The sequence below is a fragment of the Hemiscyllium ocellatum genome, chromosome 3, assembly GCF_020745735.1.
Source record: "Hemiscyllium ocellatum isolate sHemOce1 chromosome 3, sHemOce1.pat.X.cur, whole genome shotgun sequence".
NCBI classification, from domain to species: domain Eukaryota; kingdom Metazoa; phylum Chordata; class Chondrichthyes; order Orectolobiformes; family Hemiscylliidae; genus Hemiscyllium; species Hemiscyllium ocellatum.
This window is the reverse complement of record NC_083403.1, coordinates 13823449-13842326: the sequence shown is the minus strand read 5'-3', so window position 1 is coordinate 13842326 and position 18878 is coordinate 13823449. Positions and strand designations below refer to the sequence as shown.

The 18878-nt window shown below is 43.2% G+C and overlaps 1 protein-coding gene across 1 annotated transcript in view; it reads right to left on the bottom strand.

The window, feature by feature from the left end:
• The window catches only part of acbd3 (acyl-Coenzyme A binding domain containing 3), a 45587-nt gene extending 34009 nt beyond the window's left edge, over positions 1-11578 (bottom strand). The window contains exons 1-2 of the mRNA XM_060848561.1: positions 11183-11578; positions 1800-1941 (exon numbers count right to left, since the gene is read on the bottom strand). Coding sequence (XP_060704544.1) covers positions 1800-1941; positions 11183-11519 — 479 coding nt within the window. The 5' untranslated portion in view covers positions 11520-11578. The remainder of the gene's footprint in view (positions 1-1799; positions 1942-11182) is intronic.
• Between the last annotated feature and the right edge of the window lie 7300 nt (positions 11579-18878).

The following is an 18878-nucleotide window of genomic DNA, read 5'->3' as shown; positions in this document are numbered from 1 at the left end:
AGCTGGAGACAAAAAGGCTTAATTAAGAGTTTCTTAAAAGAGGCTGTTCTATGTGTGCAAGCGCATGTGGTGTGACTGCGTATATTGGGGGGGCACGTGTGCGCACACTCAGGTTTGCATTGTGGTGGGCGGGGGGGTGTTGTTCATCTGTGAGGAGGTTCCAGAGCATAAGACCAATTCAACCAAAGCCTCACCACTAATGGTGGTGCCATGGCAACACGGACTGGGCTAGAGATCAGAATTCAGAGTTGAGAAATGAGAATATCAAATACACAGCATCTCAAAGGAGGAGGAAAATGTCAGTTAACTTTCTGGTTGGAACCTCGCATCACAACTCTACCTCTCAGAAGCAGCCCAAATTGTCTACATGGACTTTAGGAATGCATTTGAGAAGCTACCTCATGGCAGGCCAGTACAAAAGGTAGCGTCTCATGGGATCCAGGGTGTACTGGTTAAATAGATACAAAACCGGTTTAGAAGACAGAGTAGCAATGGAAGGGTGCTTTTCAGAATGGATATCAGTAACTAGTGGTGATCCACAGGGATCAGTGCTGGGATCTTCGATGTTTGATATATACGTAAAATGGTTTGGAGGAAAACGAATAACAAATTTGTAGATGACACCAAAATTGGCAAAGTAACAAACAGTGAGGAGGATTATCAAGGATACAGAGAGATATGGAGAGATTGCAGATTTGGGCACAAAAATGACAGATGGAATTTAATTCGGACAAATGCAATGTGGAGCACTTTGGATGATCAAATTCAGGTGCAAATTATATAATAAATAGCAGAACCCTTCGCAGCATGCTTACACTTGCCCTGGCTGGTGGTAGTTACTCAAGTCCTTCACCTGCTCCACAAGTAGCAAATGCTTTCCGTTGTATCAGGGATCTGGGTGTACAGGTCCCTGAAAGTGACAACACGGGTGGATAAGATGATCAAGAAGGCACACAGTACGTTTTGCCTTCATTGGTGGGGGCACTGAATATAACTTATCAACGTTTATGTTACAGCTACATAAAACCTTAGTTAGGCCACATTTGGAATATTGCACATAGTTCTGGTCACCACATTACCAGGAGAATATGGATGCTTTGGAGAGGGTTAAGTGAAGGTTTACCAGGATGTCGCCTGATCTGGAGGGTTTAGGTTGGAGGAGAGGATGGATAAACTCGGATTGTTTTCACTGGAAAGCTGGAAGCTGAGGAGCGACCTGATAGAGGTCTACAAAATTATGACAGGCATTGATGGGATAGATGGTTAGAGGCTTTTTCCCAGTGTGGAAAGATCAACCACAAAAGGGCACATGTTCAAGGTGAGAGAGGGCAAGTTTTGGGGAGAAGTGAGGGGAAAATTTTTCACACAGAGGGTTGTGGATACCTGGAGTGCACTGTCAATGGAGGCTGTGCACGTTAGCAATGTTTAAGGCATATCTTGATAGATACATTAAACAGGAGGCACACAGAGGGATAGAAACTGCATATAGGCAACAAGTTGTGGATCTACATAAGAATTAGGAATCAATGCAAGCTTGGTGGTCTGAAGGACCTGTTCTTGTATGGTATTGTAAATGTTCTACAGCATTGTTCATTATAGATTCAGCATTTGCTGTTTCACAACCCATCAGTGTTCTAGGTTTATTGTATTTATATGAATTTACAATTCAACTAATGTCACATATCCATTAAGTAGAAGAAATTAAATCAGAGCATTTTGTTTAAGATAGACCAAGTTGTCTAGTTGAGTGCTACAATTGGGAACATTGTTATTTCAGACTTCGTTCAGGTTACAATTACCTTCTGTCATTGCCAAGAACGTCAAAGAAGCCAACTTCTGGGCAAGAATCAGGGCTGTAAGGACCAACTGTGATCTGTTTATGTAAAGCGACAAATTTCAATTTCTCTTCATACGTCGGGTGGAAAGCTTTACCGTCTTTCTCTGTAAATGGAATGATAGAAAGAAATTACTTACAAATCAATGGATTTGCCCACTGTTATTTTATTTACATTCCGATCTTCACGGATTACCATAGTTCATAGGAGTGAAAGCAACATTTTGGTTGGAAGCTCAACTGTCAAGTACTGCTTACACTTGCCCCGGCTGGTGGCAGTTACTCAAGTTCTTCACCTGTTCCACAAGTAGCAAGTGCTTCCCATTGTGCTTCACACTTACTAATCGGAGGTTTGGCACATCCTCACAATAATTACTTCTGCTAGATGCCAAGAACACACCATGCAGTCCTCTATATACCTCCATATACAGCCCTCTTTGACTGTATTCCCTAAAGAGCAAGAAACAGTGGGCAAAGCACTGAACCCAAGATCAGTTAGTGTCATACGTACACAGGTGGAGATAAGTAACTAACTCCCATATTTTGCTTTTGCACATACAAAGAAATCTTGCCTGCAATCCCAATCACCCTATTACTCACATGTTGGAAGATATCAATTGTTTTTGCATATTCTTTGTGGGTCACATTGTGGTTATTGAGGGAGTGCAGTGTAGATTCACGAGGTCAATTCCCGGAATGACGGGACTATCTTACGCTGAAAGATTGGAGCGACTGGGCTTGTATACGCTCAATTTAGAAGGCCGAGAGGGGATCTGATTGAGACACAAGATTAAAGGATTGGACACTCTGGAGGCAGGAAGAATGCTTCCGCTGATGGTAAGTCCTGAACCAGAGAACACAGCTTAAAAATAAGGGGTAGGCCACTTAGAACAGAGTTGAGGAGAAACTTCTTCACCCAGAGAGTGGTGAGTGTATGGAATGCTCTGTCCCAGAAGGCTATGGAGGTCAAGTCTCTGGATACTTTCAAGAAAGAGTTGGATAGAGCTCTTAAGGATAGCGGAATCAAGGATTATGGGGATAAGGCAGGAACAGGATATTGATTGAGGATAATCAGCCATGATCATAATGAATGGTGGTGCAGGCTCGAAGAGCAGAGTGGCCTACTCCTGCACCTACTGTCTATTGTCATTATGAGAAGAGCTCAAATTCGAAATTCACCTGAATTACCTTTATGTATGAGTGAAAACAAAGGCTTGAAGGTGGGTCTGGATAATGTTACTGCCTTATTTTTATTTTAATACCATTTTCTATTGTTCTCTTTCGGGAGGTTTAAGGGAAAACGTATAGAAAGAATGGGAGAAACAATGCAACAAGTGAGAGGGAATAGTTTCAAATGTACAACCAGATTTTACAAGAGTGACTTTAGGAACTCTCCTCAACATAGAGAGTGGTGATAATTTGAAATTATAATTTCCCCAGCAACATCTCCAACAGGAATCAGTTAGCGTTACAATGAGCCATTATGTTGATAGGTCACCACCCAGAACATTATGTTATTAATATGTATTTGAACATTAATACAAATACAGTATTTTTTGAAATAATTTTCCATCTAGGTATTGTGATTTAACAGTGTCTAAAACAACTGGTTACGGTTTCACATGTCACTCCAGAGACTTGAGACAGAATCTAGGTTGACATGTCAATGCTAGACTGATACTGGAGCTGTCTTTTAGACACTAAGCAGAGTTTAACCCCTTGTCAGATGGACAAAGAATATCTATAGTATTGTTTCAAAACAAAGAGGAGTGTTTTCCATGGTTGCGTGGCCAATAGTAACTCTGCAACCAGCAATAAGCCATGCCTAGGTATCACCATTTCTTGCAGCTTGCCAGAGCTTGATGTAAATTGGCTACATTGCCTATACTTCATCACTTAAAGCATTTTATGATCCTCCAAAGCTTTGATTGATGCTAAATATAAGCTTTTTCTTTCTCACTAGTCCAGTAACAAAACCACATCACCAAACCTCAATGTTCAATGTTAGTTCACCTCAATGTAGCATAGCATGTTGTGTTCCTGCTCAGTATTCTCAGAACTGGCAGTGTCTTGGAAACCTGGCAATGCACATAATCCAGAGCACACTGAGCCAGAGATCCATTTAAACTGTCTACTTCATCAACAGATCGAAAGCACTAAGTTTCACAATGTGGCTCTGCTTTCCAAAGGTCACTTATCAATGAGAAGCCTCTGCTTAATCTTAAAAACCATGAGATTAATAACAGGATTGTCAGAAGAGCACCAAGCTGAACATTTATAAAGGTTAGATTTCAAATGGAGCACAATGTTCCAGAGGCAGTGACACTTCGAACGTACAAGTTCAGCTGTGGGAGGAAGGAAAAGGAAAAAAAACCTGAAATTATTTCAGTCTTTTTCTGACATTTGAAAGGAGCATTGAGTGAAAATGCACAGATCAGATGGAGTAAGGGATAATTTGATCAAGGTAGATAGCTTCATCCAGCCTCCGCTTAAATTGATATTTTGTTCTTATTTTTAATTTAATAATTTTGAAAGTATATAATTTAATCACTTTAGATAGTCCCTTGGGATCAAAGATGACTCACTTCCCACTCCCAATCAATGGGCATTATTTAACTTGCAGAAACTTATCACTGAGGCGTGGAATAAGACCACAGAAAAGACGTGAAACTGCGCAACCCAAAAGCAAAACCACTCCAATTTCAGTCTCAGAGCCTCAGCACGGTGATAACACTGGTGTGTGAACATGCAGAACTAAAGCTCCAGATCACTGTTGCAGACTCCTTCTCAAAATTACAAATAAAAAAGAGAATTGGGTTGGTTCGATGACACAGCCTTCACTAAGGCAGGGTCTGCTCTGGTCCCATTGGGAAGGGACACAGCTGACACTTGGATGTACAGAAGGCAAAAAGGTGGTGACAAATTTCTGGAATATCCAAATTTGAAGGGGATAATCTGTGGATCATTTCTTTTGTAAAAGACCTGGACAAAGGGTGGTCCTATTTATATTAGAGGATGAACTTTCAACTGTTACAAAACTGAATAAACACAAGCCAGAGGCCTGGTGTGATTGACAGGATGCCTCTAGAGAAGCAACACCAAGGAATGAATGGCATTTTCTCCTGGCTATTACAGAAATGTATGGCAAAAGGTGAAACATCACTGCAGAAACTAATGAAGATATGGAGAGAAAATTACAATATTTTGCATGAAAGACCGCAATAAATTACATCTCAGAGCTTTCCAATTTAGTTTAATTTTCAAATTAGAAAACACAGCCAGCATACTAGAACAAGGAAACTTTGTGAATCGAGCAAGTAATTTGGAGCTATTGAAGCAGGGCCATGGCAGATCCAAAAGGTTTACAGATCCTACAGGATCTGATAACCAAGCATCAGCATTTCCCCACTTTGAAAAAGTCAGAGACACAGTGCAAGTGAGTATCTGTGCATAGCCAACGACAGAAGGTACACAAGTGGTGTTAGGATGGAGGGGAATAAATCCACCAAACGATTTTTTGGGGGGGGAGGGGGGGGGGGGTTTAAGAGAAATTGGAGTGAAGGAGGGCCGAATTACTCAAACTTCACCTGAGAAATAAACTGTTAAAGCAACATATCCATACATCAGCTCGAGGAAACTCCTGTAGTGCCATTACTGCACTTTAATGTGTAGCTGCTTTACTGATTTTTTGACTTGACAACACATCCACAAAAACACACAAATTGGATATCCTATGGCAGCTAAACTTGTCATTCACAATCCTGAACCGGTCATCTTTCTAGGAGTAGGGAAATGACCTAACTGTATCTTTGAGTGATCTGTGCAGAGCTGAATAGCTCTACTTCAACTACGTCACTTTGGGGGCTTTACAGAAGAGTCTTGAAGATGAAAGAATAATGATGAAAAGGTGACATTTTCTTCAAAATATTGATCACCGGAAACTAACTTGGAGGTTATAATGAATGCTAGGTCATAATTGCGACAGAGTCAGCTATTTCCAAATCTCACCTCTGGCTCATTTGTTTTATTTCTTTACGGAACGTGTTCATCAGTGGCTAGGCTACCAATCCTTCTGCTGAAGGAAACAGCTTTGACCTAATGACTCTAGTAGTGATTCTTTACGCAAAGGTTCAATTAGTTACTTAAATTAATATTTCCTCATGACTGGTTTACTGACCAAACGGATGTTTGCGAGCTCTAAACACTTCTTCTAAAATCTTCTATTAACTTTGTGTAAGGGGAGCAGTCACAGCTTCTCCAGTGGTCACCACCCACAGTGGAGGACTATTACATTTTGGTAGTAACAAGGAAGAATCAATTTAGGATAAAGACTACATTTTTACAAGGGAATTTTGGAGACAAAAGTGGATGAGTTAAGCAGCACCAAGGTGAACACTTGGGGGGGAAAAATAAAATGCTGTAGAGTCCAGGATCACAGAAATAAGATCATTTTAATTTGCAGCCAGCAATGGAACTTTACAATGGATTCAATAGTCTTATCAAGTTTTACACGATGCAATCCTAAATAATTTCCAGAGGGAATGCCCTAAATGAAAGACTGAGTGTGTTTGAACTGAAGCTAGGCAGTGGGTTAGTCTATTTCACACTTTAAATGAGTGAGATTTTAACTAGAAAGCTCTTTGAAGATTACTACAAAAATGCATGATTCTTTCTTACGGAATAAAAACATCTGCAAGTTTACTAACACATCCTGCTACACCCTCATCCAGGTCATAGAACATTACAGCGCAGTGCAGGCCCTTCGGCCCTTGATGTTGCACCACCCTGTCATACTAATCTGAAGCCCATCCCACCTACACTATTCCATGTACGTCCATTTGCCTGTCCAATGACGACTTAAAGGTACTTAAACTTGGTGAATCTACTACCGTTGCAGGTAAAGCATTCCATACCCTTACTACTCTGAGTAAAGAAACTACCTCTGTCTTATACCTATCTCCCCTCACTTTAAAGTCGTGTCCCCTTGTGTTTGCTGTCCCCATACTTGGAAAAAGGGTAGATAGGGAGAGCCTATCTAACCCTCTGATTATCTTGTATGTCTCTATTAAAATGACAAACAGCAGTGGCCCCAAATAGATTCTTGCGGGACACCACTTGTAAGTGAACTCCAGGATAAACATTTCCCTTCAACCACTACCCTGGCAAATTTCTGATCCAAACCCCTAAATCACCCTCAATCCCATGCCCTATATTTTCTTCAATAGCCTACCAAGAGGAACCTTATCAAACACCACATCAACCTTTTACCCTCATCCACCTGCTTGGACACCTTCTCAAAGAACTTAATATAATTGTTAGACCTACCGTTCACAAAACAGTGTTAACTATACCTAATCAGCTTATTCCTTTTTAGATGATTATAAATTCTTTCTCTTATAATCCTTTCCAACACTTTACCACAACAGAAGTAAGGGTCACTGGTCTATTTCGAAACATTCACAAGAGTCTTTATGTCACCCGTTGACGTTTTGGATTTTCTAGCATCACCACAGGCCAAGGGCCGGGATGGTACTGGTGCTATATGAGGCTCATGTTAGGTGATCTTCCATCAGTCCGGTATTAGTGGACTGATGCCCCCATTCTTAGTTCATTTGTTTGGTGGGGGTTGGCCAGTCCGAGACTCCACCCAGAGCTGGCTAAGGGCAGTTTGCTCACCTCTCACTGTAATACTCATAGCATCAGTGAGAACGTGAGGCTGGATGTCTTTTGGGCGAAGGTTTTGCATCTTTCTATGCCGAGGTATTTCATGAGGCTGTTATTCAGGCCCAGCCACTTTCCTCCTGTGCCCATCATAAAGCGAATGTACTTGGGTTCACAGCCTCCCGTCAATTCTGTTATCACGGCGTTAAGGCGTTTACATTGCTCGCTTTTTTTCACTCCAGGTCATTTCCAGTGCTTTACTGTCGTTTTTGTACTGCACCGACATCAACTACCGCGTTCTTTTGATCTTTCTTGAAAAGGGGATGGGGTTTCCACAGTGAGCTGTCTTTTGCGAATAACCCTGGGCTCAAAGTATGATGGCCAGCCAAACTTACTGACATGCTTCGCAGCTGGTCTGCGACCTTATTATGGCATTTTATCCAAGTGTTTTTGACAAATGGGCAGCATCCTGAGATGTGAGAGATGGTCTCGTTGCCGACCCACACCTTCGGTAAGTTTGGTTTCTATTTGCTCTTTGAGAGGGTGGCTCTCGTCGGGTAGAGATTACACTGCAAGAGCAAGCTGTTTATAAGCAAGGATTTCTGTTGGATCGCTGGTTTCAGCCAAGAGTTTGAGATCCTATTGTCTCTGAAACACTGAATGTTTGCCCCTTGACATTTAAGCTTTTGCCACTTTTCAAATTCCCACTCTCTCCATCCTGCATACCTCTTGGGCAGTTTCTGCCACCCGACGTCCCCCTCCTGGAGTGCTGGCATGATGGCCTGGATGTGAGTCGGCGGGTCCTAATTACCAGGGTGGTCTCTACTGCCTTTCTTGGACAAGGGGACTACATTTGCTATCCTCCAGTCTTCTGGCACTACCCCTGTTGACAATGACGACATAAAGATCGAAGCTAAAGGCTCAGCAATCTCCTCCCTGGCTTCCCAGAGAATCCAAGGATAAATCACACCAGCCCAGTTAGAAGAAAAATTTTAGACTCAGGGCTTTGGAAACTAAAAAGACACCCACCAACAGTTGAGCAATGAAAACTGAGTTCTCAAGAGGGGGGGGTACAAAGATCTTGACGGTCATGTAGCTGCAAAAGATTATGGAGATAAGAAAACCTTGGAGGATTTGAAAACAAGGTTGAGATAAAGGATCATTAGAAACAAGAGAGGCCAGAGACCAGTACAACGCGTACCACACTCTGATAAATTGCAAGCTTGCATTGTAACTGTACAGCTAAGCAAAGAAAACATTTGTAAGTGTATACCAAACAGCTCCTAGCACCATTGAAAAACCACAAAGTAATCTTTTAGGAAGCAGGAAGCTGCTGTGTTTAAACACAATCGGGATGTTTCAGCAACAGAATAGAAAAGACAAATATTACTCAATGCATTTCACTGTTGAAGGTGCTAACTCACGTTGAGAAGACGGGTCTCACAGGTACCAAAGCTCAACCTTCATGTCTGCAACAGTGGCTGAAATGGAAGGGCGGGGAAGCAGGAAGAATGGTGACGAAGCCCAACTTGTTTAGTTCTGATGGTTCCTTTATGACCCACGAGATAGTGAACAGAAAATGAACCATGTGGTTTTATTAAGGCTATGACTTGTTATAAAACTGTGCACGTGAACCTTCCTCCATAAATTGCAAACAGTGAGGCATGTGTTTGAACAGATCAGAGACCATCTGCCTGCTTTACAACATTCATTACACTATGATTCGTACTGTACTGCAGGAAAGCCCTTTGAGAAGTCCGGTGTTTGTGCAAGGCGCTTTGAACTTTTATTGCTCAGCTAAGATCCAAATACATCCGGAACAATTCCCCATCACCTGAGGACTGCCAACTGCATTGGTGGTTTGTTTGGAACATCAAAATTTAGCACTTGGATTGTCTGGAGGGGTAAGGGGAATGCAAGTCAAAGTGTATACCAGCTTTACAATGGAAACTACCAACAGTTCAGGCAAGTGAAGACAAGTTTACATATACCTTCATGCAAACAAGTCATGCTAATTATACAGACTCAACCTCAAGAATGGCGGCACAATGGCACAGTGGTTAGCACTGCTGCCTCACAGCGCCAGAGACCTGGGTTCAATTCCCGCCTCAGGTGACTGACTGTGTGGAGTTTGCACATTCTCCCCGTGTCTGCGTGGGTTTCCTCCGGGTGCTCCGGTTTCCTCCCACAGTCCAAAGATGTGCGGGTCAGGTGAATTGGCCATGCTAAATTGCCCGTAGTGTTAGGTAAGGGTAAATGTAGGGGTATGGGTGGGTTGCGCTTCGGCGGGTCGGTGTGGACTTGTTGGGCTGAAGGGCCTGTTTCCACACTGTAAGTAATCTAATCTAAAAAGAATGGTCACTTTTAAACCCTCTTCTATGACAATTCCCTGTCCCATCAAGAATCAAGGCAGTCACGTTGGGCTGGAAAAGAGAACTGTATAATCCAAACAGAATCTGTCGAGGACACTTAATCAAGTTACAGACAACACATTGGCTGAAACATCCTCTCTAATCTCACTCAGTTCTAAATTTAGGGGCAACAAAACAGTTTTTAGTTTTGCACAATACCTTTAGCATTGAATTTACAACAGCTACAGGCTACTCAGCCCAGCTGCTTCTCTAGATGAGCAAAAACTCCACTTTCCTGGGTCTACCCTTTTGCTAGACACCCCCCCCCCCCCACCACCAAAAAACAAACCAAGAATATGAGTGCAGAGAACAGAGATCTGTAAAAACAGAGGAGGGTATGGAATTGGGATGTGAGTCAGGGGGCAAAACCATGGAGGATTTCAAAGAGAAAGATTGTTTAAAGTGTTTTAAATGATGAAGCACTTAAATATACACAAATTATTTTGCATATGACATAAGTGCTAAAATCTTACAAGTCCTGTTTACTTTTTCCATTATATGCACATTAAAAATTTGAAACTAAGAGCCACAACCTACAATTACACCAAGGAGATACCTTTGCCAACAATGGCACATTTGCACCATTGTAAAGTAACTTGACTAATTGGCAATGTAAATGGGGACTTTCAATACAATAAATTAAGCAAGGGCCAAACTGTCATTTTCACCTCTTGTCAAATACACTTTAGCTTTCTAATCTCACTTTTCAAACAGCCCAACTTCCTGCAATACACCAGGGGAAATCAGCTCATAATTACAAAAAAAGCATGTTAGCTATAAACAGTGCCTTTAATATTTGCAAGTGCACATTTTTGTGTTAGCTACACTGTACACAATTGAGACACAAACTAGGATGGTTCCCATAACAGGCAAATAGATTAGAGGGAAATTTAATGGACAGACATAAAATTACAAGGCACTTGGGTAATAGGAGAAGCCATTTCCACTGGGTTGGGAACCAAGGGACAAGGATTTATGACCACTGACAAAATAACCAGAAGGGAGGTTTGCAGATGCATTAATATCACTCAGAATGGAGTTGGATAAATACCCGAAGGGGGAAAATAAATTACAGGGAAATACTAATGGAGTGGGACTAACAGGAAACTAAAGAGGCACAGGGCTTGCCTTGATACTGGACCTTCCCGCAATAAATATATGTTTACCATTAACAGGACAGCAATCCCGACAAGAGGAGGGAAGGAAAGACTAGAGATTGCTGGAAGGTTTGAGCAGGTCCAGCAGCGTCTGTGGCTGACAGAGCGGGGGCTTGTACCTTTAAAGAACCTGAGAGCCAGGCAGTAGAGCTCAGTCAGATGGAAGCCCCAGCGTCTCTCCATCTCCTCGGCCTGTGTCTGTCCACCCTGCTCCTGCTTCTCTCCCACTGATACATCGCCAAGAGCCGGGCCGCTCTCGGCCGCCGCTGCTGCTGCTCTGGGCTGAGGGGGCGAGGGCGAGGGCGAGGCCTCCCACTGCCCTCGGCCCCCCTGCTCCACATCGTCCGAGTCCGGGCTCAGCGTAAGGCCGTCGATGGAGACTTCCAGCCGGGCGGCGGAGCCACTGATCGATCCGGAGTCGCCCTGGGCCGCCGCGGCCGCCATCATCTCCAGCATCGCCGCGGCCGCTCCTCCTCCACCACCACCACCACCACCCCGGACCTCCCTCCCGACACAGCCGCCACGTCACCAGCCCAATGCGTCACATCCGACTCCCTCACCGGAAACAATACCGCAAACGCCAGCTCTCGCCCACGGGTTCGGTCACGCCCACTGTCCCGCCCCGCCCCCTAACCCATCCTGACGAAACAATGGCCGCGAGGCCACTGTCGCTCTCAACCCCGCCCACGCCCAATTGTTCCCGCCCACTTTCCTTAGCCCGACCCACTCCCCTCAGCTCCCCCCCAACCCGCAACCCCAACCCGGCCACGTGCCCAGCACTGAGCCCCGCCCACTTTGTGAACCTCGCTCACTCAAAACGGCACCGCCCACTTCGCCAAGAGACCCGCCCCCTCTTCCGCGCGGTTGGCTGCCCACACCACGCCCTTCACCCCCAGTGCCCCGCCCTCCAGGCGGGACGCGCCCCCCATCGGATACAATCGCAATCGAACGACGAGAGCAGGAGGACGCGCACCTCTCTCGCCCCGCCCCCTCACCTGTAGTCCCGCCCCCGCCGGGGACACCCGGATGGCGTCGTTGCTAGGAGACGGATAAGCTAGGCCTCGTTAGTTTCCAGAGGCCTGGCGCCTCACGTTAAACGTGTCTCGTTGTGAAGTGAGTGAGTGCAGTTCCAGATAAATATTTACCACAAGGAAGCATGGCCGGGGGAGGGATACATTGTGAGACTTGAAAGGGTTGAGAAAGGATTTACAGGGATGTTGCCAGGGCTGGAGGATCTGAGCTACAGGGAGAGGCTGGGGCTGTCCTCCCTGGGCACCTCAATGGTCAGAGAGAGACTGAGGAATAAATATCTAAGGAGGCCACAGATAACTGTTACAATAATGGGGTTGTAATTGCCTTACCATTATCTACTCCTTCCATCTGTGCCACCCCTCGCAGCATCTTATCACTAAGCCCTTTTAATTGGGGTTTGTTCCTGTGTTTCTGTAAAAGTGGGAAACAGATGTTTATACCTATTGTTTATACAGGCATATCTGGTTTAACTGCCTCTCTTCACAGCCTGAATTATCTACCATTGTTTTGCAGTCCTGTTTCTTTCTTGTATACATTTTTAGCTAATACTAAAAAACAATTATGCATTTCCTCCACATAGTTTCCATTTTTGTTGACTCAGCTCTTGGCTGAAACAATTACACACTGATGCGAGTTCACTTATTTTTATATAATCAATTATAATTGCAGAAGTAACATTAATTTACCTATATCCCACACAAGGATGGGCATAACCTGACCTCCTCTTGGGAAATTAGGCAGGGCATGTGACAAAAGTGTTAGTGGGGGGAGCACTTTGGGACCAGTGGCCCAGAAATCCATTAGATTTAAAACAGCTATGGAAAAGGATAGATCTGGTCCGCAAGTTAAAGATTGGGCAAGATCAATTTTGATGGTCTTAAACAGAAACTTCCAGAAGTTGGTTGGGGGGAGGCTGTTTGAAGGCAAAGGGATGTCTGGTAAGTGGGAGGCTTTCAACAATTAGTTAAGGAGTGTTTAGGGCCAGCATGTTCCTGTTAAGAGTGAAGGGTAAGGCTGGCAGGAGTAGGGAACCCTGGATGACTAGACTTATTGAGGCCCTAGTCAAGAAAAAGGAGGAGGCATATGACACGTATTGACAGCTGGGATCGAATGAATTTCTTGAGTATAGAAAGTGTTAGAGTACACTTAGAGATATCAGGAGGGCTAAAAGGAGACATAGATGGCTGTGGTAGATAAGGTAAAGGAGAATAAAAGAGATTCTACAAGTTCGTGAAGGGCTAAAGAATATCTAGGGAGAGAGTAGAGTCTTCTAAGGTTCAACAAAGTTGTCTATGTGCAGAGCCATAATAGATGGGTGAGATCCTAAATGAATAATTCTCGTCAGTATTTACCATCGAGAAAGTTATAGATGTTAGGGAAGTTGAGGAAATAAATAGTGAGGTCTTGAAGAGAATCCATAATACAGAAGTATGGATGGCACGGTGCCACAGTGGTTAGCACTGCTGCCTCACAGCGTCGGAGACCTGGGTTCAATTCCCACTTCAGGCAACTGTCCATGTGGAGTTTGCACATTCTCCCCGTGTCTGTGCAGGTTTCCTCTGGGTGCTCTGGTTTCCTCCCACAGTCCAAAAATGAGCAGGTTAGGTGAATTTGTAGCGTTAAGTGAAGGGGTAAATGTAGGGGAATGGGTGGGGAATCGGTCTGGGTGGGTTGCTCTTCGGAGGGTCGGTGTGGACTTGTTAGGCCGAAGGGCCTGTTTCCACACTGTAAGTAGTCTAACAAAAAATGTAGTGCTGGACGTCTTAAATGCCTGCGACCTGATGAAGTATACTCCAGGACTTTGTGGGAGGCTAGGGAGGAGGGGAAGCGATGACCTAGTGATATTATCACTGGACTGTTAATCCAGAGACCCAGGTTACATTCCGAGGACCTGAGTTTGAATCACACCTTGGCAGTTGGTGGAACTTGAATTCAATAAATATCTGGAATTAAGAATCGAATGACTACCATAAATCCATTGCCAACTGACAAAAAAACCATCTGGTTCACTAATGCCTTTCAGGGAAGGAAGTCTCTACCTGATCTGGCGTACATGTGACTCCAGACCCACAAAGGGATGGGCAATAAATGCTGCCAGGCCACTGACACCCTCATCCTGTTAAAGAATAAAAAAAATTGTATCATCAATAGCCAATGGTGAAGTGCCTAAAGCTTGGAGGCTAATGTTGTGTCATTATTTAAGAATGGCTGTAGGGAAATGACTGGGAACAACAGACCAGTGAGCCTAACATCTGTGGTGGATAAGTTGTTAGAAGAGATTCTGCGAGACAGGATGTGCAGGCATTTGGAGAGGCGAGGACTCATTTGGGATAGTTAGCACGGCTATGTGCATGGGAAATCATGTCTCATTAACTCGATTGAGTTTTTTTGAGGGGGTGACTAAAAAAGTTGATGAGGGCAGTGTGGTAGATGTTATCTACATGGAATTTAGCAAGGCCTTTGACAAGGGACTGCATGATAGGTTTTTGAGTAACGTTAAATCTCACGTGATCTGGGGAGAGCGAATCAATTGGATGCAAAATTGGCTTGATAGTAGAAGGTTGTATTCCAAATGGAAGGCCTGTGACCTACAGTGTGCCATGGGATCAGTCCTGGGTCCTCTGTTATTCATCATTTATATAAATGATTTGATGTGAATAAGAGAGGTATGGTTAGTAATTTTACAGATGACACTAAGATAATGGACAATGAAGAAGGTTATCTGAGAATACAGTAGATCTCGCTCAACTGGGCCAGTGGGCTGAGGAATGGCAGATGGAGTTTAATTTAGAAAAATGCAAGGTGTTGCATTTTGAAGGTCAAACCAGGGCAGGCCTTACACAGTCAATGGTAGGGCCTGAAAGGGTGCTATAGAACAAAGCGATCTAGGAATACAGGTTCTTAGCTCCTTGAAAATGGAGTCACGAAAGGGTATTGCCACATATTATAAAGGAGGATCAGACGGGGTTTATTAAGGGCCGTGAGATCATCCAATAATATTAGAAGGGTTTTGAATATGATTCAAGCCTGCCATCAGGGAAAGATACCAGGAGTAGTAGTTTTATTAGATGCGGAAAAGGCATTTGATAGGGTTGAATGGTCATATTTGTTTTACACATTGGAAAGGTTTGGCGTTGGAAAGGTGTTTACCAAATGGGTCTCAACATTGTATAGTGATCCCAAAGCAGTTGTGGTTACCAATGGATTAGGCTCGGATAGCTTCAGTGTGGGTAGGGGCTGCCGTCAGGGATGTCCTCTCTCGCCATTGTTATTTATGCTAATAATTGAACGACTAGCAGATGCTATATGGGCTGATCCTAATATAACAGCCCCGAGGATTGGTACAGGTAAACATAAAATTATCCTTGATGCTGATGATGTTCTTCTATTTCTCAGTAATCCTCTGATGTCCGTGTCTCGCTTAATCCAAGTTATTAATACATTTAGTGCATTCTCAGGCTATAAAATTAATTTCTCAAAATCGGAGGCTATGCCAATGGGTGGCCTTGCTATGATACCCCACTTAGTGGACGGATCCCACTTTCCCTTTCGGTGGTCCCTGGAGGGTTTCTTATATTTAGACATTTTTATTACCCCAGTATTTGGTCAGTTATACAAGGCTAACTTTGTGCATTTACTGGAAAGGATAAGGCAGGACCTCCAGTGTTGGGGAGACCTTCCAATTTCCTGGCTGGGTGGAATAGCACTAATTAAAATGAATGTCCTGCCTCGTCTCCTATACCCTATGAGAATGCTTCCGGTGATGCTGCCGAGGCTGGCACTACGTAAATTATATGGCTGGCTGGGTTCCTTTATCTGGAATCGTAGACGGCCCCTCATTAAGCTGAAGAAGCTACAGCTTCCACAGGCAAGGGGAGGATTGGACTTCCCAGATTTTAGGAAATATCGGTTAAGTTCCCTAATAAGTTACATAGCTGATTGGGTCTTGTCTGACCCGCAATCAATCTGGCTGGGCATCGAGGCCTCTCAAGTAAAATGCCCACTTATTAACCTTTTATTTTCAGACAAGAGGAAAATCATTACAGATCACTGTAAAAACCCTATGATACTAAACACAATTAAAGCTTGGAATGTAATGCAGCAAAATGAGGACAACTCACATAAAACATCCCCCTATGCTCCGATAGTGCGCGCATGGGGATTTCAACCGGGGTTTACAGATACCACTTTTAAACTCTGGAGATCCAGGGGTATCTCATGTCTAGGGGGCCTATTTAAAGAAGGGGTCCTGATGTCTTTTGAACAGCTGTGTCAGAAATTCGGATTACCTAATGGAGACCTCTTTTGACACTTCCAAATTCGAGATTATATACAGAAAAAGACTACGTTATTAGATAGTCTTTATAAATCAGATAGAGAATGTAGAGTGCTATGACCGATGGGGGTATCTTCCGTCAGTACTATTTATCATTTACTACATGATGAAGGATATATCAGGAGATATGGACAATCTGCTTAAAACATGGGATCAGGATTTGGGACTAGAAATCTCTATAGAAACGTGGAATGACATTTGGGAAAACGCCAGAAGAATCACCATCTGCAACAGAACTCAGGCTATCCAGCTGAAGATACTTCATAGGGCCCATATAGCACCGGATCGATTGGCAAAATTTAAGGCAGGAGCATCTCCAATGTGCCCCAAATGTCAAATAGAGGTGGGCACTCTTGTACATTGCCTATGGACCTGTCATAAGATTCGTAGATACTGGACTAAAGTAGCAAGTACCCTGACAGAAATTTTAGGAACGGAAATTAAAGTGGACCCTGTATCTCTCCTTTTGGGCTTTTCGAACTTTCCCTCCCTGGATGTGCACGGGAAGAGATTATTTTCTATTCTCTTTTTCTGTGCAAGGAAAAAATTTTGGTAAACTGAGTGGCTGAGGGCCCCTCTGGACTTTCAAATTGGCACAGATTAATTATGGAATGTATTCCCCTTGACCTCCTTACAAATATGGTGCACCGAAAGACTGAATTATTTAATAAAATATGGCAGCCCTTCTTGAATTATATAAATACAGATATTTCAGCCATTCTAACAAGGACTTTTATTTAATTGAGATTGTGAACCTGGCTGGTCCGGGGCCCCTTGGAAGAGGAATCCCACACGAATACGGGTTTTGTTACAGTTGATGTTAACACATTCCGAGCATGTATCTCACTATCCAATTTGTGTTATCTGTTGTTTTTTTTTCTTTCTCTTATTTGAATAGTGTAAGATACTTAATTATAAACTCTGGTTAGTTGTAGGTTAGATTAGTAGTTAGTTGAGTTTTGTTTTTTTTCTCTCTGTATTTTTCTTTTGTTAAATTTTGGTTATTATTTATTTAATATTTAATTGTATATCATTGTTTGTACTTGAGAGGTTTGTTTATTTTTGTAAACTTGTAAAAATGTTAAATTTCCAATAAAAATATCTATATAAAAAAATGGAGTCATAGGTAGATAGGGTGGTAAAGGTGGCGCTTGGCATATTTGCTTCTATTAGTCAGAGCATTGACGATAGGAGTTGGGAGGTCTTGTGGCAATTGTACAAGACATTGATAGGGCTGTATTTGGAGTAATGCATGCAGTTCTGGTCGCCTTATTAGAGAAAGGATGTTAGTAAACCAGAAAGAGTGCAGAAAAGATTTACTAGGATGCCATCAGAATTGAAAGGTTTGAGTTACAGGAAGAGGCTGGAACCTTGTTCCCCTGGAGTGTAGTGAAAACTAATTGCCCCCAATTCCTTTTACTACCTTTTACTAATAAAAGGGCTTTCCTTTTGTTTTAGCTGCCAGTATCTTTTCATATTCCCTCTTTGCTTTACATTTGCATTTTGATGACTCTTTAATCTCTATATTCAGCCTGGATCTCAATTATACAGTAGTCCTCGCCGTACCCGCGGGGAATACATTCCATGACCTACCACGGAAACCCAAAACCGTGGATAGGAGCAAAGCCATTCACTTCAATTGGAAACGTGCCTTCCTGGAAGCCTCCTGGTCCCTGGTTCCGGAAGGCTGTTTATAATATGGTCAGCCCACGGTAAACTCCATGGGTAACTGAAACCGCAGAAAACGATTTCCCGGATACAGGGTTTGCCCTGTGTTTTCAACCAGACATTTCTCCCTTATCATAACTTCTCCTTCTTTTGTATTCTGGATTTGCTTGCCCTATCTTTCACTTTTCATGGAATTTCCCTTCACTGTACTTTCTTTGAAGGTAGAACATTGTTCAGTTACCATTTTTCCTGTCTGCCTTTGATTCCTGTGTATCTGGGTCAACTTCATTCTCACACCTTTGAAGTCAGTTTGCCCCATTATTCTCACCCTGGATTGTTCTTTGTATTTTTCCATTGTCATCCCTAACCTTTTATAATGATCACTGTCCCCTAAAATTTCTCACTCTGGCATTTGATCTTGCCCCATCTAATTACCAAGAATTAGGTCTAGCCATGGCTTCTTCCTTGTTGAACTGAAAATGCCCGGCTTTAGAAATTCTCTTGAACACAATCTAAAAAACCGAAGCACAGTTAGCCAGTTGGAAACCTTTAGAAAGTTAGATTTGCGCTTAAGTGAGCCTCCAGTGAGGCAGCCCAGTCTGGTCAGTCAAATATACGCTCAGAAATAGTTGAACACGGGCTTATGAGCTCCTACAGGAAGCTACACCAAGTAGACTTGTGCCATAGTTTAAAATAAAAGGCTGAAGAAGTCTCTGGAGGGACCTCAGACCTCTTGGCACATGTGTGAGTGTGGTGATGGTCATGTTCAAATCAGTTTT